Source organism: Acomys minous (assembly GCF_964271855.1).
Source record: "Acomys minous genome assembly, chromosome: 20".
Classification (NCBI taxonomy): Eukaryota; Metazoa; Chordata; class Mammalia; order Rodentia; family Muridae; genus Acomys; species Acomys minous.
Genome location: NC_140502.1, coordinates 19,394,498 through 19,414,953, shown reverse-complemented (window position 1 = coordinate 19,414,953; position 20,456 = coordinate 19,394,498). Strand labels below are relative to the sequence as shown.

Genomic DNA, 20,456 nt, shown 5'->3' with positions numbered 1-20,456 from the left:
CTAGCCCGCTGCAGAAGACACTGCAGCCACGCCCTGAGCGCCACCACCTTTATTTAAGGCAAAGCTCCAGAAGGCCCCAGCCCACCCCTCCCCCCAAACTCCCGCAGCCGTCAGCTGTTCCCTTTGCTCTCGGGTTCCCTGGCCTCCGGGCTGGAGGTCTTCAAGACTTCTTCCACAGCGTGGTTGAGACTTTGGGGGCTCCGCTCATCCTTGGAGTTTGGCCCGACTGTTGCTGCCTCCTGGTGGCGAGAAAAAGCAAGGGGCAGCGGGTCAACAGCTGGTCGCGCGCTCAGCCCCACACCCAGGGCTGCGCTCCTGATTTCCCTCTGCATCTCTGGCTGTCGCCCCTACCTTAGGCAGGGGCCCCTCGAGACTAGAGTCCAGGAGTGTGGCTTCAGCCAGCCCCGAGTCGTCGTCCATGCTGATGAAGATGGCCGGGGTCTCACATTCCGGACCCTCCTCCCGGTATTCCATAACCTCCTCAACCGGGGTGGGACCAGCCCGGGCTGCCCCCGAGGGTGTGGAGGCCGCTAAGGCCGAGGGCGCCACGGCGGTAGGCTTCAGCTTCTGTTCCTCCTCCAGCTGCCGCTTCAGGGCTTTCTCCTGAGCCAATCGCAGGCCGATGAGGTCCTGAGGGGGTCTTGGGGCAGGAGCCGGGGCCAGAGCCAAGGGCTCCAGGTCATCCTGGGGCAGGAGGGGCACTCAGCTCAGGAAGTGTTCATCCCTCCCCCGACCCTCCCATCCGTGGCCCAGGATGGAGGAGACTGAAGCACACAGACTGCTTAAAGCAGGGAGCGCACACTTCGGCCTCTCCATCAGGGTACAGGGCAGCGAGTGGCGAATCCCTTTACCAGGGATGCAACCTTGGGAGACTGTGGGTTTAACAACGGGGCCTCTTGGGCTAAGGGACACAAGCAGGTGGGCCACATTGCCCTCACCTCTTCCAGGGGCCCTGCAGGTGCTTCCTTGACCTCGGGCTCCTGCTTGCCGCTGGCCTCCAGGATGGTCATGATGGAGTTGGGGATGTGTGCTTGCTAGGTGAAGGGAAAAAGGGGAGGCCATGGCTGTAGGGAGCTCTGGCCAAAGGCACCTCTCAGCAGTACCCTACAACCCGGAAGTAGACCTTCCGGAGCTCTCCGGCTCACTGCTTCCACTCTGCCACACGGGTACCTGGTGGGGGGTGAAGGAGCGCACGTGGGCCAGCAGCGGCTCCCGGAGCTCAGGGCACTTGTCAAAGACCGCGCCAAGCTGCTGCGGAGGCAGCTGCAGGATGACCTGGAAGCTCTGCGGCTTGGTGCGCTGGCAGCACTTGATGAAGCCCTCCCATACCTTGGGGTACTTCCACACCTGTGGGGCAGGAGAGGGCCATTAGGCACGGGCCCAAGCAGCCACCTCTTTCCCACAGAGACCATATGCTGCCACTCCACAGTGTACTCCGGGACTCATACACCTGCCAGCCCAGAATTTGCCTTCCTCACAGGCAAACTGTCCCAGGGAAGAGGGGGACCCTGCCTCTACTCCCTAGGTTACACAGCACCAAGTGCTAGCACAGCACCACTTCCTGTTCTCCGAGCCACCTCTAGCAGGTGTCATCAGGCACTTAATAGGCTGGAGGTGCTGCACAGGATAGCCCGTGGGCTGGCCCCAGCTTTTGGATGGAGGACGGACTTGATTATCACTTCCACAGCACATTTCTAGTTGGCGGTGCATGCCTGTAATCCCAGCACTCGGAGGATCCAGGCAAAAGGATCAACACAGATCTGAGTTCTTGGTTATTCTGGGCTACATAGCAAGACTCTCCCCACCCTACAAAGAAAACTAACCCCACCCAAAAAAACCCCACTCTATTTCCAGTCTCTTCAGACTGGATGCTATGTGCCCTGCGGTGCCTGGGGCGGGGGTGAAGGGAGGCGCTCGCACTGCTCCTGTCTGAGGTAACACTCCAGGAAGGTATTCCAGAGGCAGACCCTGCCCACTGCCGGAGCCAGGCGGGTTACCTGCTTCATGATGAGGCGGGCCAGGATGTTCATGACGAAGCCCCCCAGGCGGGGGTACATGGTCAGGGACTGGATGACGGTCCGCATGAGCAGCATGGGCAGGGGGCTTTGCTCCATCAGCTGCTGCATCACCACAGCTAGCACTTCCGACGTGTACACATTCCGCTCCGCAAAACACAGGTTGGTGGCTGTGAGGAGGCGGAGAGTGGGCCTGTCCTCTCTGCCTGAATGTCCCCCATTAAGTGGGAATCCCACTTCCCAAGCTTTTCCACCCCGACCACAAAAGGCCGGTTATGAAGATGCTTAATGGTCCTTCCCCTAGTGGACAGGCAGATGCTCCCAACCCCTAAATAACTTATGGTGGACCAACTGTGAGACCAGCCTCTTCCCCAAGCACAGCCTTGAGGAGTGGGGTGGAGAGCGTGCTGCCAAACTCTGGGCCTGCCCTAACCTAAAGAGTGGCCAGAGCACACTAAGGGGAAGGGGTGAGAGCTGCTGTCACCCCTAGCGTCCCCAGAGGAAGCAGGGTGGGTCTCTGCCAGCAGGCTGTCTGTGATGGTGCAGGTCAGACTTGAAACGGAACACATGAGAGAGAAACAGAAGTGGGAGGCGGTGGTGAGGGCCCAACTGAAGCCAGCATCCACAGCAAGCATGGAGCAGGCCTTGCTTGGGGTCTAGCTCCTGGGAGTGGGTGGCAGTGTCAGGGTGGACTGAGCTGAGGGGCGATCTCAGGAGCTGCCTCTGAAGTCCTTCCCCAAACACCACTGGCCATGTAAGTGTGTTAACCAGGAAGTCTTTATTGAGCTAGAAAAAAGCCCCAGCCCCAACCCCCGAGAGGCCAATGGAAGGGAGGGTGGTCCTGTAAGGAGAAGGTCCAAAGAGAGGGACACTGAGCAGATGTGCAGGCTGAAGGGCAGAGGCCTGCCCTGTGGAAGCGGGCTCTGACTCGCCTCCCCTCGGGCTTCCCACTCAGACTCCAGCCTTTTCCTTTCAGAAGCCCAAGGGCTCTTCTCCATCCCAGAGGCTAAGGCCAATTTCTTTCCTTAAACCTCTGCTCGGCCCTAAATCTGATGAGCATCAGTTCCCTATCAGCTCGTCCCTATTGTTTCTGCTCACTAAAGGTGGCCCCATTTCAGAAAGCCCTGCCTGCGTCCCAGCCAGGCTGGACAGGGCAGCCTGTCCCAGCTGTGTCCCCAGCACTGTGTTGGGACTGCTTATTGGCTGGGCAGGGTGCTGGGATTTTCCCTGAGCAGACGGTTGAGATGTGGTGAGAGCAGTGGGCTGCTGGGGCCCAGCCAGCCTAGAGGAAGTGAAACTGTCAGTCTACTAGGCACCTGTGCGGCTTTGGCAGGACCCTCCCTTCCCTCTTTGTGACTGGGTTTCTACTCTGGATCCAAGGTAGCTATGTTTCCAAATCCTTCCAAATTATGCATAAAGGGCCCTTAAGAATGGGCTGCTATGGGGCCAACAGTGTTCTCACTGCGTTTACGGTATCGAGGATGGAGTGGCTGGTGGTGGAATACTTAGACAGCACATGAAGGTTCATTTCCAGCATATAAAAATTAAAACAAAACCCTGTGTGTGTGTGTGTGTGTGTGTGTGTGTGTGTGTGTGTGTGTGTGTGTGTGTGTGTGTCTGTCTGTCTGTCTCTACAGCCCCCAACTCTGGAGCACACCCTTTGAGACCTGTCCCCAACCCCTTCACCTGTGGCCTGCTGCCTCCCCTGCTTTGTCTTCTTGACCCCTCTCCTGTCAGGAGCTGCTGAGGAAGGCTAGGAAAGCAGTCCCTAAAGAACAGAAAGGCAGGGACAAAGAGGAAGCCAAGCTAAAGTGAGCAGAGAGGGTGAGTTACAGGCAGGAGCTTCTCCTGGGACAGAGCTGATCTGGCCCACAAGTCTCTGAGGGAAGGAAGAAAGGCGGGAAATGTTGATGTCTTCCCAGGGGAGGTTCATGGGCAGAGGCCTTCTTGGTCTGTCCAGTTTGGCTCAGGTATGTCACATGACTAGCTTCCGTGTGACCCTGGTGACCTAAAGCTTCTGTGAACTGTGTCCTAACTATATCACACTCACCAGCATCTTGTGGGTGGCAGGAACGGGTTGTGGCATCAAAGGAGAGCCTGGCTCAGTGGGATGCCTGGGCAGGGGACGCCTGCCAGCCCGTCACCAAGCCCCTGTTGCAGAGGCCCTCTGCTACCTCAGCCCTTGCCAGCAGAAGCCCTGTGCCCCTGCCTTGCTCTGTGGGCTCTGCTTCCGTGAGCGCCTCACAGTAGGGTGGGAGGGAGGGCCCTCACTCCCCAGGACAGAGCACCTGACGTCAGGGCACAGCTGGGTGTGCTTTACATGGAGGCCGGGATGGGGCGGGCATGGCAGCAGGCCATAGTCAGTCTTCAACCCAGGGGGGCCATGCAGGCGACGAGGCTCTCTGCCCGGCTGTGGGAGCTGGGCCATGTGGGAATGGGGGCGCCTCACCTTTGATGATAGATTTCATGTCACACTTCACCGAGTCAATGTTGTGCAATGCAATCAACAGCTCTCCAGGGTTCAGGGGGGACAAGGCCGAGTTCCCTTCACCTGCAGCGGGGGCAACAGGGAAGGGAGAAGACTACAGAGGGGCTGCAGCAAATAGCTGGGACTCAGGCCAGGGCTGAGGGACAGTTGAGGCACCTCTGCTTCTTCGGGGATGGGGACAAAAGGTAAGAGTGGAAGAGGAGGCCCGGAGCCCTCAGCACTCTGCCCCCCACCCTGTGAGAGCTGCCTTGCTGTAGCCCCACTGTCCCACTGCCCTGTGGGCCCAGCTATCCCAGCACTAACTCTACCCAGCACAGGACCATGGGCAGTTACAGGTTAAGCAGGGCAGGATAGGACAGGGCAGCGCAAGGCTAGGCTGTCACTGAATGGTGGAGTGGCTTGAACCTTTGCTGCGTTGGGGCAAACAGTGGTGGGAAAAGGCACTTCGCAGAGGTGGCCTCCTGCTGTAGGAGGGGAGACCGGACATGCCATGGAGCTACATCTCCCTACGGTGTCCCTAACTGTGGCCACAGGAACCAGGGATAAGGAGCTCGTTCACATCCATGGCTATTTTCCCTCCTCGAACATGTTTTCTTTTGTTTCTCACCACAGTGGACACTCTGGCTCTCAGGATGAGAACCCATGTAGCACTTGGGGCTGGGAGGGCGGAGGGAAATGAGGAGGACAACAGAGACCCTAGTCTCCTAGGACACGGCAGCCTTCCTGCGCGACCTGCGTGCCAGGAGGTAAGCTGAAGGCTGGCTAGGAGGGAGGGCACCTACCATGCTGGGTGCCCAGCAGGCGGTTGAAGACCTCCTTCACCACGATAGGGTTCAGTTTGATGAGCTTGGGCAGGGCCTGGATCACCTCTTTCTGAGGGGGAGGGTGGGGGGGAAAGAGTGATATGGGCTGGGAGACCCCGCTACACACCTACTCACCCCAGTGAGGCCGAGCCTCCCAACACAGGCCCCCCCCTTCCACAAAGCTGCTGCCTACCCCTAATAGACAGTGTCCCCCTCGCTCCCATGTGAGGGGATGATGTACCCTTGGTCCCCAACTCACTAGGCATACTGCCTTGTTGAGATCTGCTCCTGCTGGGGTGTTTCCCACAGGCCAGGGACAATGGTTTAATACTTACACACATACAGAGTGGATGCTGCTATGACACCTGAGCAGGCTGAGAATGGCCTGGGGACCAGCTCCAAAGCACACTGTACAATTACTGACTACAGGGGCAAGATGGGTCCCCCCACTGCTCTCAGAAGCCTCCGTCCCATCTACAGCGGGAGCGGGCTGGCCAGCTGCTCCTCCCCGCCTGCCCTACCTTCTCCAACCCATTGAGCACAGGGATGAGGAAGCGCACGTCCGGCAGCCGCTTGTGGTACAGGTCCCGGACCCGCTTCACCAGTTCTGGGGATGGCGGTACTTCAGGAAGACAGAGAAAAGCAGAGTTGTGGAGGGGCCAGAGGAAGTAAGCATGGGTTAGGGGCAGAGATAGGCATATGAGAGGGGCAGCGCAATTCCAGAGCAGGGTCCCCAGTCTCTGCTTTCCTAAACGTAGCTCCCAGGGTGGAAGAAGCCCACAGGGGTGCAGTCACTGGGGACTTAGCCATTCCACCCCCTGGCAGGGGAGGAGCAGGTGGGATGGAGGGGAAGGCTGGAGGGGGGCAGGCACCTTTGTCAGTGAGGCTGTGCAGGCAGCGGGTGACCAGGGTCTCTGCCCCCTTGGGGCAGTTCTCCACCAGCAGCAGCAGCTCTGGTGAGTTCATGCCCATCCCTCGGATCTAAAGGCAGAATCGGCAAGACCAGGTTACCGTGAACATTTGAGGAGGCTGCAGAAGCTGGGGTGCTGAAGGCCACTGGGTCCCAGGTCTCTCCTAGTGTCAGCTCAGAGACTTCATCCCTGGCAGGTCAGCACCCCAACTGTCCCAAACCTCCCATGCCCAACCTGCGCTGCAGCACCTAGGGAGGTTTCCCTGGTCCTGCCTCCCGTCCACAGCCACTGCTCAGTCCAGTGTGGCCGAGGGTGCAGGCCAGACTCAGGCAGCTGCTGCAGTGTGATGGACACCAAGGCACACAACCTCCCCTCTCCCTTCACTTCTACTAGAATTTTCCATAATAAAAATGTCACGAGCCTTTACTCCCAGCACTCAGGAGGCAGAGGCAGGCAGACTGATGTGAGTTCAAGGCCAGCCTGGTCTACAAAGTGAGTTCAGACAGCCAAGGCTACACAGAGAAACCCTGTCACGAAAAAACAAAATGTCACAAGGGCAGGGCTGTGCACACCTATAACCCTGGCACTCAGGAGGCCGAGGCAAGAGGCTCTTCTAGCTAATGAGACTCGCTCCAATAACAAAACAAAATCAGGGGGCAGAGCTGACACGTAAAATAGGGGTTCTGAGCCCAGCAGCAACCCGAGTACCCATCTAAACTGCTTTCTCATGGTGTGGCCCTGTGGCTCAGACGCTAAGGAGGGCACTGCTTGGGGGACTGGCCTGCACCCCTTATGTCAGGGCACAGTGAGGAGTGCAAAGGCAGGACACGGAGCTAGGAGTGCCCACCCCAGGCTCTGTACCTGAGCCACCCTGGGCCTTCTCACGAGCTGAAGAATGATGGGAGGACCACCCCAAGCCAAAGCCATGGATCAGGTGACAGCCCTTTGTGCCCGCTGAGGCAGACACCCAAGCAGCAGCAGGCGCTGGGCCAGGGGCCTCACCGGCTGCTCGATGACCCTCAGGACTGTCCGCTTGATGTCAGCGATGGCCTCGGTGTACACAGCTGCCAGCTCGTGGATCAGCTTGTGGTTCTGAGGCAGGAGAGCCAGATACAGATACAAACACTGCTTCACTGTCTCCTCCGTCCAGGGCGCGGCCACCTCTGACAGGACAGAACAGGACGGACCGGGGCCATGAGTCAACAGAGGCCTATATTTCCTTCCCAAAGCTCTGTCCCCAGTGCCCGTGCTTCTCAGCGAAGTCAGCGGGAAAAGGCGGCGCGTGGAAAAAAAGAGTAGGAGCTCCTCCCAACACCAAGCCCAAGGCAGCTGAAGGTCCTTCTACAGTGCGAACCCAACCCTGCACCCCCCAAGTCCTGTCACCACTGCCTACGGCCCCAACAGAAATGCTCTCACATCGGCTATCTGTCAGGCACTACGTGGGGCAGCCCACCTGGCAGTCCTGCCGCCCTCCCTACTGATAGCTGGCAGAAAGCCCTCGCCGCTGAGCCTTTGGGCCACCATCTGTGCGGCAGGGAAGCACCTCTGCCACACCAGCTCCTGCCAGGCCTTTTGTTTGGCGGCATCTGGGGCTGCGCTAAGGGGCGTGGCCTGAGATGACCCTGGAACCCACAGGTTGCTCTCCTGGCCCTCTAGTTTCTCACCCCTGCAGTCCCATGTCCGTCTGTCTGTCTGTCTGGGCCCTCCTTGCTCCTATCCAGCAGCCATTCTACGGGCTGGGTGGAGCTCAACACAAGTCAGATGAACCTGCACCAAACCTGTGTCCTTGTCAGCTCCGAACAGCACTGAGGGCGGGTTGGGGTGGACCAGGAGCTGCAGGTAGTTGAGGGCGAATTTCTCCACATACTCTCGAAGCTGCTCCTTCTCATACATGCGCTTAATGAAGAGCAGGGCCTGGGAGCGCACCTGAGGGCAGAAGGGGCAAGATGGGGGGGGGGCATGAGAACCTGCTGCACTGCAGAGACACAAGCCAGGCCTGAGGCCAGGCCAGCAGGGCCTGTATCCCCAGCTGCGGCTGCTGCACTTCTCAGATCCATCTTGTCCCCTGCCTAGCTCACTCGTCAGTCCTCTCCCTGTCAAACGGCCTTGGCTTTGGAACTTGGCAGGACAGGCAGCCCATTGCCTGGAACACGCGTCACCGTGCGAGCTTCATTCCACTCAGACACCATCTGCCGGGAGCGGAGACCAGGGTCTGGTCTTCAGCATGAGTCAGTACCAAGCGACAGCACAGGGCTGTGGCAGTGGTGTGCCGCCTGAGCACGTGTCTCATCTAGGGCACAGCTGCGACGCTCACGGTTATCTCACACGTCTCCTCCTCCAGGAAGCTCCCTGAACCCCACCCCTCTGGACAGATACCTAGGAACCGTACACCGTGACGTCACCCTGTCTGTGGTCACACAGCTCCTTTACTGCTGCCGCCCAGGTGACAGTTGCCCAACTCGAGTGAGGAGAGAGAATGGGCACGTGTCCATGCAGGGTCAGGACAGCCCCGACTCCGTGGTGACGCCACACCATGGTACATGGAAAGGCTGAGTTTTGTGGAGAAGGAAAGCAAGGCTGGCTGGCTATAGCGCACGCTCACCCTGTCCTTCTCATGGGAGCTGAGGTCGAGGAGCACGTGCAGGTACTGGAACTGGCGAGAAGGGCGCTTGAAGATCAGGTCTCCGAGCGTCGACATGCCTAGGTAGGCGCGACTCTGCAGACGGTGCAACCAATGCTCAGTCGGCTGTGCCTCCCTGCCCGTCCCCCAAGTCCCCAGTCCCGCCTCCCTGCCCCCACCCCAGTCCCCAGGCCTGCCTCCCTGCCCCCCCCAGTCCCCAGTCCCCAGGCCTGCCTCCCTGCCCCCCCCAGTCCCCAGTCCCCAGGCCTGCCTCCCTGCCCCCCCCAGTCCCCAGTCCCCAGGCCTGCCTCCCTGCCCACCCCCAGTCCCCAGTCCCCAGGCCTGCCTCCCTGCCCACCCCCAGTCCCCAGTCCCCAGGCCTGCCTCCCTGCCCCCCCCCCAGTCCCCAGTCTCCAGGCCTGCCTCCCTGCCCCCCCCCAGTCCCCAGGCCTGCCTCCCTGCCCCCCCCAGTCCCCAGTCCCCAGGCCTGCCTCCCTGCCCCCCCCCAGTCCCCAGTCTCCAGGCCTGCCTCCCTGCCCCCCCCCCAGTCCCCAGTCTCCAGGCCTGCCTCCCTGCCCCCCCCCAGTCCCCAGGCCTGCCTCCCTGCCCACCCCCCCCAGTCCCCAGTCCCCAGGCCTGCCTCCCTGCCCACCCCCCCCAGTCCCCAGTCCCCAGGCCTGCCTCCCTGCCTTCCCCCTCCCGCCCCAGTCCCCAGGCCTGCCTCCTCCACACATCTGCGGCCTGCTCACCTCATCCTCACAGTACCTCCGTATCACGTCCAAGGCACTCTCGGTGATCAGCGGGGCCTCCAAAACCACCTTGGTGAAAATCCTGCTCAAGAAAGACCAGGTCCCTTTGGACAGGTGCAGCAAAGAAGCCACATACAGGGGCCCAAGCAGCACACACAGCTTCCCCAGCCCTGGGCCCAGCTTCAGACAGGGGCAGGCCGGTGCCTCAACGCTGCCAACTGGCGGATAGGTAGGGTACAGATGCTCTCTAACGAGTTGCTCCTTTTGCTAAAACGAGGAATGCGACCCAGGGCTTCCTTTGTGTGCAGGCTGTGCTCTACCACTGAGCCACTGTCCGATTGTCAGCAGTCAGCAGAGGGTGAGAGGCCACTCAGACCAAGTAGCGGAGTCTGGAGTGAGCCTGATGACCGGCCCCCGAGCCCTCCCACAGAGCATCTTCTATAGGGAGCGAGAACATGGGAGACAGAGAGGGACATGGGGAGGGCAAGTTTGGGTGGACCAAGGAGGAAAGGGAAGTGAGACACAGGAGGGCACATGGGCTTCCGCCAAGCCCTCACCCATCCTTCTGGTCCGGTTTCTCCTGCAGTCCCGAGAGCAGGCGGATGAGGCAGTCCTCATACTTGTCCAGAGTGCCGGAGGCCCCTGCTGCCAGGTAGGCGTTGTACTCCTGGTAGAGCCAGGCAAAAGCCAGGTCCAGCCGGGCCCGGACATCTTCCAGGATGAAGGACAGCACCTCTGCCTTGAGTCCAGAGTCAAACTGCGTTACCAGGCTGGCCAGGATCTTGATGCGCACCTGGGGGTAGGTGAGCAAGTATGTCAGTATAGTGGGCCTTCCAGTCACGCCTGGTGCGAACACCATATAAACTGGGTACAGAGGCTAACATCTGCAATCCTGGCACCCAGACTGCTCAAGTTCAAGACCAGCCTGGTGAGTGAGATTTCGTCTCAGAAAACTAAATCAGCCAACAACCAATCAAGGAAGGCAGCATGAAGAGGCATAAACACCAGTCTCACTAGTGTGCAGTGGACAAGGAAGAAACAAACTGTTGACTGTCACCTAACCACCCCAGGCTCCCAGACGTAACTAGGTACTTCAGTGCAGAGGAAAAGATCCTCCAGATTCTCCTCGTCACCTCTAGGCATGAAGAGGATGTGGGTGAAAACCCAGAAAAAAACTACATGGTATTGCTATCACCCAGAACGCTCTGTGGCACTGGGGGTGAAAGCCACGCCTTTGTTCAGGCTAAATTGTCCACATCAAACAACACACACAAAAACAAATAAATACTTAAAATGTAAGAAAAGGCCTGGAGTGGTGGCGCACGCCTTTAGTCCTAGCACTTGGGAGGCAGAGGCAGGCAGATCTCTGAGTTAGGGGCCAGCCTGGTCTATAGAGTGAGTTCCAGGACAGCCAGGGCTACACAGAGAGGCTTTGTCTCGAAAACTCCCAACAACAAAGCAAGCAAGCAAACACATCAGAAAGTAAAGGTTGGAGCGCTGGCTCAGTGGTTATGAGCACTGCTGCTCTCGCAGAGGCCTTGCATTTGGATTCCAGCACCCACGTGGATTGCTGTAACTCGCTGGTAGGTTCCTTGTTAACTCCAGTTCCTGGGGATCTGCCATCCACTCCTGGCCTCTGTGGGCTCCTGCACACACACGGTGCATATAAACCCATGCAGGCAAACACATATACACATACATTAAACAAAGCAAAATACTTGAATCAGAGCTGCCTCAACACACAACCCTGCAAGACTGCTGCTCTGACTCTGCAGGGGGCACTCAAGCCTGAAGCAGGGGTTCTGGGCGCCAGAGCGGGGTGGGAGGGGTGTCAGGGGGGTGGAGCCACAAGGACTCTTCATGAAGCTGAGGAGCACACCTGGGCCGCGCCACTGCAGGCCACAGCCTTCTCAGCCCTCAGGATCCGCTTCACGGCCCCCAGCTTCATGGCTTCCACTTGGGCATCTGTCAGGGGCTTCAGCACGTCGCTCAGCCGGAAGATCTTCTTGCGCCCACCGGCGCCTGCCAGCCTACATAAGGGCACAGACATGGACAGTGACTTGGCATGCTTTCTGCAGCCTAGTCTGTCTGGTGGCCCCAGCCCAGGGACTGGGCCACACAGACACACACATCACACAGCCACCTCTGAACTCCCTGAGTGAGTGAGGCTCAACAGGCCAGGATGCCAGAGCCAGGAGGAAATTGAAACTGTTTTTGCCAAGGAGGGTGTCTCCCTGTGAGAACAGGCTGGGGCCAGAAGGGGTCAGATGGAGAAGAGTAAGCACAGGCCCTGAACAGGGTGAGGACGGAATGGGGCGGGGAGCAAGAGGCTGCAAGGAAGCAGCTAACGTTTAAGTGATGCTCAGGTGGGGTTGAGCTTGATTCTATGATAAAACTGATGGGAAAAATAAAGATGTGGTGACATCCAGGAGCTCCTACTGCACGTTAGGAACCATACTAACCACCTCATTGCCCCCCTTATGTGTGGCCCCAAGATTTCTAACTTAGTCACTCTACCACCACTCTCCCAACGTCACAGAAAGAGGTGTGGCCACAGAAACCTACAAACGCTTGGCCGTCCCTGTGCTGACTCTGGAGTAGGGGGAGCTGGCCCAGCCCTCAGCCTTGTACTCACGGACACACTCATGGGGCAGGGGCCACATCCCAGCTGGAGAGGACTCACCGTGGCTGTGTGACGGGGATGATGGGCTCTGGCCTCCTCTTGGCCTGGGGTACCTCCTCTTCCAAGGGAGACATGGTGCTCAGAGAGCCCACCACAGAGATGGCCTGGCCCTGCACTGACAGGCGCCGCTTGATCAGGACACTCTCCGGCTTCACCACCTTCTCTTCCTTGGGCTCCTCTTTGCACTGCTTTGTCTGCTCCACACCTGGACAGAGGCCCCCACCACATCAGCCCCGCCCCCACACGGCAGCCTCAGCCGTGCGAGCTGCACTCACGGGGAGGCCCGCCTGGCAAACAGCTTCACTCCTGAGCTACACCACAAGCAGGTCCTCTTTAGAGTTGTCTGTGTGGCCTGCATAAACACCTTGTGTGGCGTGTGTGTTGGTGTGCTAGACTGTGCACACATGTGAAGAGGTGCACACAGAGTCTCACTGTGCAGCCCTGACTGGCCTGGACTCACTGTGTACACCAGACAGGCCTCAGACTAAGGGATCTGAGGTTTAAAAAGTGTGTGCTACCACCCTTCCTCACTTTTTTTTTAAAATTTTTACTTCTGTGTTGTGTATTTGTACAGAGGTCAGAGGACAATTTTGTAGAATTGGTTCTCTCTCTATGGGTCCCTAAGATTAAACTCAGGTGTTTGGGTGTGGCAGCAGGCAGCATTGGCAGCCGAGCTATTCAACCAGCCCCACTTTGTTTTTTGAGTCAGGTCACCCGTGGGACCCAGGACACTCCTTGGCTCTTCTGTGGCCGTGGGCATCAAGACACAAGCCCTTATACTTCTCGCTCATGCGTGTGCAGATGGCAGGGTGCATGTGTGCAGGGTTCTCCTTCCATCATGTGGATTCCGGAAATCGAACCCAAGTCTTTGGGCTTGGCAGCAAACACTTTTACCCACTGAGCTGTCCCACCCGCCCATTTGGGAACCCCAGGCTGTCCTCAAATCCACTATGCATACAAGGATGACGCTGAACTTCTGATCCTCCTGTCTCCACCTCCTGGGATGACAGGTGTGTGCTGCTAAGGCATGCTCATGATCAACTGTCTTTATCAGCAGAGGGCGTGTGACTGACAGCTCCATCCCTTGGAATATGTTCACAGCAGCCATGACAAGGCCAGAACAAGGGCTGGCACAATGGCTCAGAGGGTAAAGGGGACCTGGGCTCAATCTTCAGAACCCACATAAAAGTGGGAAGAACCATTGTGGTTTGTGACACTCACAGCTGTGTTGACACTGGAGTTGTGCTTGTGTTTGTTACTGTTCATAATTTATACTTCACAGAACATGCTGGTGCCGAGGGCAGCTCACTGCAGTAATGCGGTGCTCAGGAGGCTAGGCAGGGACACTGTTGGAAGTTGCAGCCAGCATGGGTTACACAGCAAGACCCTGTCTTACAGAAAACAAAGGGCTGGAGATGGCTCAGTGGTGAAAAGCACTTGCTGCCTTGCAGGGGACCCAAGTTCCGTTCCCAGCACCCACACCTCGTGCAATTCTTCCATCTGCAAGAACCCTGACACTCTCCTCTGGCCTCTGGTGACACAGAGGACAAAGCATACGGATGAACAGGACAGACTCCAAGGCTCACAGCCTCGGTAACCTGAGCCCAGCCAGGTGGACTCAAGGTGGAGTCTGCTGGATTTCAACCCCAAGGCCTGAAGACAACACTGAAAATAATGACGGGCCCATGACAGGTGACACTAGACAGCGCATGACCTTCATGTCCATAGCTTTTCCAGTGAGGAGGGTAGAGTTCAATGGCCCACCCAGGGTCAGCACAGGACTCACCAGGACCCAGCCCTGCAGCTGTCATCTGTGTGGCCATGAGCCGAGCCAGGTGCTTGATCTGGGCTTCGGTGCCTGCTGACTCCACGGGTGTGTAGATGGCTTGGAAGGAGGCAGGCATGGCCTCAGGCAGGTACACCATGCTGATGAGGACCTGTGGACGCCCAGGGAGGGGACCTTAGCCAGCTCAGCCTAGGCCAGCATGGTAGATGCAGCAGGAACTGAGGGCGGGACTGAAGCTGCTTCCTTAGTTTTCTGGGGAGCCGAGAGCAGAGTGGGTGGGCGGGGAGTGGGATATGGCCTCTAGGAGGAGGGCGGCTGAGAGGAGCGGCCGTGTAAGGGCTGGAGGAAGCCCTGGCTGCTGCTATGGAGGTGGCCATGGTGGAGTACAGGCAGGGAAAGGGCTGGGATCGGGCCTCCTGTCCCCGGGACAACCTCAGCCTCCTCACCAGATTGGCCACATTGTCAGGCGTCAGCAGAGGCTGTAAGAACTCAGCAGTGATGTCCGTGTCTGACTGGCCTGAGATCTGGGCTGAGGCCTTCGACGTCCCTGATGGGCCAGGCTCCAAGTCTTTGTCCTCATCGTCTTCTCCCAAGTTGGGCTCTGGGAAGGGAGGGAAAAGAGGCTGGCCCCTTACACAGCAGCAGGGCCTGGGCTCAGGGAGCCAGGCGGCCTTCCTCTAGTCAGCCTCTGCAAGCAGCAGACAGAGAGGGCAAGGGCTCAGGCTGCAGTGTGCCGTGGCCATAAAAGGGCCCCAGGGCCCCAGGGCCCCAGGACATGGCAAAGGCCAAAAACCTCTACTTGGTCGCATTAAACTCTACGATGACGATGTCATTGATACACTTCATACTGAGGACAGAATGCAGAAGCCCGTGCTCACCAGGCAGGAGGCTCCAGTGAGAGACAGGGCTGCTATTACTGGAGAAGGCAAAAGCAGGTGGATCTCTGTGAAGTTGGAGGCCAGCCTGGTCTACACAGCGAGTCCAGGACAGCCAAGGCTACACAGAGAAACCCTATATCGATAAAAGCCAACCAAACAAAAGCCGTCGTTGTTTAGTTTATGTGTGGAGGTGTGTGCCTGCATGTATGTGTATCTGAGCACCACACGCATCCCCTAGAACTAGAGCAGACGGCTGTGGGCCACCATGTGGGTGCTGGGAATTGAACCCGGGTCCTCTGAGAGAGTCGACAGCACTCTCAGCCCTGAGCCGTCTCACCAGGTCCATCTAGCTTAGCCTTAAAGAACACCCAAACAGCAGTCTACAATCATTTGTAATTCCATTTCCAGGGGATTCAATGCCCTCTTCTGTCTTCTGAGACACCAAGTATGCACATGGCAAACATACATATATGTAAGCAGAATACTCACAGATAAAATAAAATGAATCTAAATCAAAAGTTAAAATAAACAAATACAAAGATGCAGGGCCAGCAACACGGCTCAGTGGGAAAAGGCGCTTCCTGCACAAACCTGGAGATCCTAGTTCAAACCCAAGGCCCACGTGAGGTGGAAGGGGAGGGTAACCCTGTTGACTTGTGCCCTAGCTTCCATACGTGCACTGTAGCACAGTGTCCCCCATTAAAAAACAAAGCACACAGGTGCACACATAGAAAGGGCCCCACAGAAACCTAAAGGGGAGCAGAACTGACAGACATTGCTCTCTTCACTGGGTAATGGAGAGATGTAGCTAGACCCACACAGCAGCCCTTGTGAAATTAATTCTCCTTGAATATGAAAAATCATTTCATCGTGTATGGTGGCGCACGCCTTTAATCCCAGCACTCAGGAGGCAGAGGCAGGTGGATCGCTGTGAGTTCAAGGCCAGCCTGGTCTACAAAGTGAGTCCAGGAGACAGCCAAGGCTACACAGAGAAACCCTGTCTCAAAATACCAACAAATAAATAAATAAATAAATAAATAAATTAAGTAAGCAAGTAAGTAAGTAGGTAAGTAAGTTGGTACTGAGAGGCTGCTGTGGCCAACACTATTGTTAAATACCACAGAAGTCACTTCAAAGCTGGGGTGGTGACATACAACTGTAACCCCCGCACTTGGAGGCTGAGGAAGTAAGACTGTGATCATGTGTCAACAATAACCAAAAATGCTAAAAATTTCTAAATTATCTTTAAAAATCCAATTATATATATCAAGTAAAAGAAAAGGGCCTTCTATACATGTATAAAACAGGACTGGAACAAGGAGACTCCGTTCCTTTCTGTAACATTTAAATAAATCGCAGTTGCCCACAGACCTGTCATCCCAGCAGCGCACAGGTGGAGGCAGAGAGACCAAGGTCACTCGCTCCTACACTACAACCCAAGACCAAAACCTAAACAAACTGACACTTACTAAACGCACTATACAGCACAGTTATCTCACTCAGCTATGGTTACCCTGTCATGCTTGGTAAAGTGCTGTGCACTAACACAACTCAGCTCATGCTGGGTAAGCGCTGTGCACTAACACAACTCAGCTCATGCTGGGTAAGCGCTGTGCACTAACACCACTCAGCTCATGCTGGGTAAGCGCTGTGCACTAACACAACTCAGCTCATGCTGGGTAAGCGCTGTGCACTAACACCACTCAGCGGTCTGCCACATCACAGCCACATCACCTCAGACCAGGCCAGGCCTCGCTCCGCTCACCCAGCTTCATCTTCTTGAGCGTGGAGTCTGCGTCGTCCCGGGGCCGCTTGCGGGAGTCCTTGCTGCTCGGCATGTTGCGGGCGATCTCGGCCTGTGGCGTGCCCAGGTCCACCAGCAGCGTGCTGATCTGGGCCTGGAACTCCAAGGAGGCAGGGTGCTTGAGCACGCTCAGCAGGTGCAGCTTGAGGTTCTTCCGCACGCTGCTCACCTGGGACTTGGCCAGTGTTGGGGGCAGGTTGGCTGTGAGGACAGAGCGAGCACTGCAGCGCCTGCTAGGCTCAGGCCTCAGCCCCACATGTAGGCTCGGTGCTTGCTGACACTCCCTGGAAGTTCCTAGGCTCCAGAAGGACTCACAGCCTCCCTCCCTCAAGGTGAGATAAGAAACCCAAAGACCTCTCCCACATCAGTCCTTCAAGGTGAGAAGCCTGAACACTCTTTGTCTGCACAGCGAGCTGCAGGCCAGCGCTAACCCTGGGGAGACCTGGAACTGCCACCTTCTCCACAGGCTGCTGGACTGCTGCCACAGCTCAGGCTGATCCTCCTGCCACTGGCATGAGCAGCCAGAGTCTCAGTCACCTCGGTGAGCAAGCCGTGCCTGCTCCCCAGGGGAAGAGGCCTCTAACTCCGCCTTCACAGCATCCACCAGTTCCTCAGCCAGTGCCACCCTCAATCCCCTCTGAGGGCACCACCCTGTCTTCATCCTCAGTCCAAGTGTGCAAGAGACTGGGGCCAATGAGAACACTGCGTTTCCCTGGCCACTGTGATTGGTTTAGCAATAGGCTAGCAGGCTCTGCTCAGCCAATCACAAACAATGAGCATCAGCCTTGGACTTTTGCTGGAATGGTGGGGAAAGAGTCGCGTTCTCTCACTCTGTTGCTAAGTGGATCGGATGGGAGCCTTGAGCTCTGGGGCCATCTTTACTGCTTCAGGAAACAGTCAACAAAGAGCTCAGAGATGGACAACTACAGCCATGGCCAGCATCCACTTTGGATGCTCTTTGGAGTTTTATCCAGGCACGGACGTGGGAAAATATCACCAGCCTCCTTTTCTGAGGGATCAGGGGGAAAGGATCTTGTGGGACCAGCATCCCAGGCCAACTTTCAAGTACTATATTGTCACACACCAAAGTTTTGGGCATTGGTCCTGTGCTCGGTATATTCAGATGCCGATTTCTGTACCCCAGGATCAGGTGGCAGTCTGGACATGGGCACTGTCATGATTATTGAAGAATCTCCTGTCTCCCAGCCAGAAGGAACAAAGGAGAGAATAAGGGAGGGAGGGAGGGAGGAAGGGAGGGAGGGAGGAGAAAGGACAGAAGGTCCCCCTAGGAAGGTTGCCTTGGAGAAGTTGCCATGAGGACAAAGATGGAGCAGAAGCAACCAGGGTGATGGCTGGAGTTAGCCAGACTAGCATAGCTGGGTTAGAGTAGATGACCATCTGCCCAGTTGTAGTGTTCAAGCTTACTGAATGAATCTAATAGGTCTCTGTGTCAACTATTTGGGAGCTAGTGCGGGTATTAGAAAAGGCCCCTCCTAAGCCCGGCAAGGTGGCACACACCTGTAGTAATTGCAGCTCTCAAGGAGGCAGAGGCAGGTGGATCTCTAAGTTGAAGGCCAGCCTGGTCTACAGAGTGAGTCCAGGACAGCCAGGGCTACAGAGAGAAACCCTGTCTCTAATCAGACAGACATAAATAAACAAATAATAGAAAAGGCCCCTACTAACAGCATAATCCAGTTCCGAAGTTTCCTATCTAGCATGAAGCTCACAGTGAGCCTTAGTGCTCACCGGCACACGCGGGCACAAAGAGCTCACGGTTCCTTAGGAACCAACAGCCTGGCCAGGAGAGGGCATGAGGTCGGGGTGGGGTGCACAACCTACCATGCAGAGTCTCGTAGGCCTGGATCACCTCAGACATGAACATGGGTCTCTGGCGGGCGATGTTGGCGAGGGAGCCCAGCGCTGTGGTCAGGTTGATGGAGGAGATGGCGGGGTGCACCATGAACTTCAGCAGCTGCTCCAGAGCCGCCTTGCCTTCCTCCCACAGGGCATCTAATGAGGGAGGGAGAGGACCAGTCAGTGGGGTCCCAGAGCAGCAGGGAGCTCTAGTCCTCCAGAGTGAGCACGAACACGGCAGTGTAAACACGCTGACTCATATTACCTGCGTCCTACAGAACACTGCAAGAGCACTGTGGGACAGGGTCTTACTGTGCAGGCTGGGCTGGCTTCCAACTCCTGAACCCAAGTACTGGGATTCTCAGGCATGTAATGCTCAGTGTATACAAGGGCTGGGGAAACCTTGGGACTCTGTCAGGCAAGCACTGTACCAATCCATCTACAGCCCAGGCCTGTAATCTCACCAAACTTGGAAGGTTTCAGGTAAGAGGATCAGAAGTTCAAAGTCATCCTCAGCTCTACAAGGCTAACCTGGAATACAGAAGGGGCAGGTGTGACCACACACAGGGCACCAGGGCACTCACTGTACTGGATGTAGGGGTGATCGCGAGGGATGCGGTCCAGACTGATGTCATGCTCCTGGCGTCGTGGGACCTCAGAGTCAGCCATGCGGGGTGACAGGGTAACAATGAGGCCCTCCACAAACTTGATGGCGTGTGTACGGATGCCGTCATTGTCAGAGTCCAACAGCAGGATGATCTCCCCAGCCATGGAGGACACCATGTCCCAGCAGGCCTCCTGGAGATCGTTGATGACCCGAGACTTCACCATCCACTGCCAAGGGGCCAGGAGGAGTGGGAGACAGAGACCAGGACAACACATCAGTGCCAGCTGGCCTGCCCCCACCTGCAGACTGAGTGAGGACAAGCACTCACTTGGTCACACCAACAGCTGTACTCGGCACTGGGTCAGGCTGGGATGGAGTGACCAAAGGCACAGCAGTGGCCTCAGAAGGTGGGAACATGCCTAGAGACAGCACAGCAGGCTGAGCACTGGCTGCTGTCCCAGAGAACCGAGTTGGATTGCCATGCCCATGGCAGCCCTCAACTGAAACTGCAGCTGTTGACGACCTCATGCTCTCTTCTGCCCCACAGGCATTGTACACACCTGGCACAGACACACATGCAGGCTCAACACTCACATAGTTAAAAAATAATACTAAGGATGTCAACAACTAACTGGCTTTATTCTGCTGACAGTGAGTGACCTAACTGGTCACTGCTTTGACAATGTACTCACTCCTGTGTCGTCTGTCAGCTATCAGTCGAGAAGTCATGTGATGCCCTCCTTGTAAGAATTGTTTATGTGTATGGGTGTTTTGTCCTTGTGAATCTGTGTGCCAAGTGGTCACAGCACCGGAGGAGGCCAAAAGTGGGCAGAGATGCCCTGAAACTGGCACTGCAGATGGTTGTGAGTTACCATGTAGGTGCTAGGAAGTGAACCTGAGACCTCCGCCACAAGTGCAAGTATTCTCAGCAGCTTGGCCATCTCTACAGACTCATGATCCTTTTTTAAAAAATTTTATTATGTGCTGGAGAGATAGCTCAGAGGGAATGAGCACTGCCTGCTCTCCCAGAGGTCCTGAGTTCAATTCTCAGCAACCACATGGTGGCTCATAACCATCTATAATGAGATCTGATGCCCTCTTCTAATGTGGAGGTATATATGCAGGCAGAGCACTGTACGTAATAATAAATACTATTTTTTAATTGCTATTATTTTTCAGACAGTGTCTTCTGAAGTAGCCAAGGTGGTCTTGAACTCTTCTTGGAGTGGCCTCCCGCATGCTGGGGTTATGGGTGAAT

General features: G+C 56.7%; 1 protein-coding gene across 1 annotated transcript in view; it reads right to left on the bottom strand.

The window, feature by feature from the left end:
* Positions 1-34: 34 nt before the first annotated feature.
* SYMPK (symplekin scaffold protein) overlaps positions 35-20,456 on the bottom strand; it is a 32,150-nt gene continuing 11,728 nt past the window's right edge. Inside the window, exons 7-27 of the mRNA XM_084771029.1 lie at positions 19,176-19,425; positions 18,577-18,747; positions 16,699-16,938; positions 14,502-14,656; positions 14,056-14,206; positions 12,270-12,474; positions 11,466-11,616; positions 10,144-10,379; positions 9,587-9,668; positions 8,820-8,933; positions 7,996-8,143; positions 7,220-7,380; positions 6,179-6,287; positions 5,828-5,928; positions 5,286-5,376; positions 4,465-4,566; positions 1,998-2,185; positions 1,171-1,347; positions 939-1,034; positions 352-684; positions 35-239 (exon numbers count right to left, since the gene is read on the bottom strand). Of these exons, the coding sequence (XP_084627155.1) occupies positions 111-239; positions 352-684; positions 939-1,034; positions 1,171-1,347; positions 1,998-2,185; positions 4,465-4,566; positions 5,286-5,376; positions 5,828-5,928; positions 6,179-6,287; positions 7,220-7,380; positions 7,996-8,143; positions 8,820-8,933; positions 9,587-9,668; positions 10,144-10,379; positions 11,466-11,616; positions 12,270-12,474; positions 14,056-14,206; positions 14,502-14,656; positions 16,699-16,938; positions 18,577-18,747; positions 19,176-19,425 (3,390 nt within the window). The 3' untranslated portion in view covers positions 35-110. The remainder of the gene's footprint in view (positions 240-351; positions 685-938; positions 1,035-1,170; positions 1,348-1,997; positions 2,186-4,464; positions 4,567-5,285; positions 5,377-5,827; positions 5,929-6,178; positions 6,288-7,219; positions 7,381-7,995; positions 8,144-8,819; positions 8,934-9,586; positions 9,669-10,143; positions 10,380-11,465; positions 11,617-12,269; positions 12,475-14,055; positions 14,207-14,501; positions 14,657-16,698; positions 16,939-18,576; positions 18,748-19,175; positions 19,426-20,456) is intronic.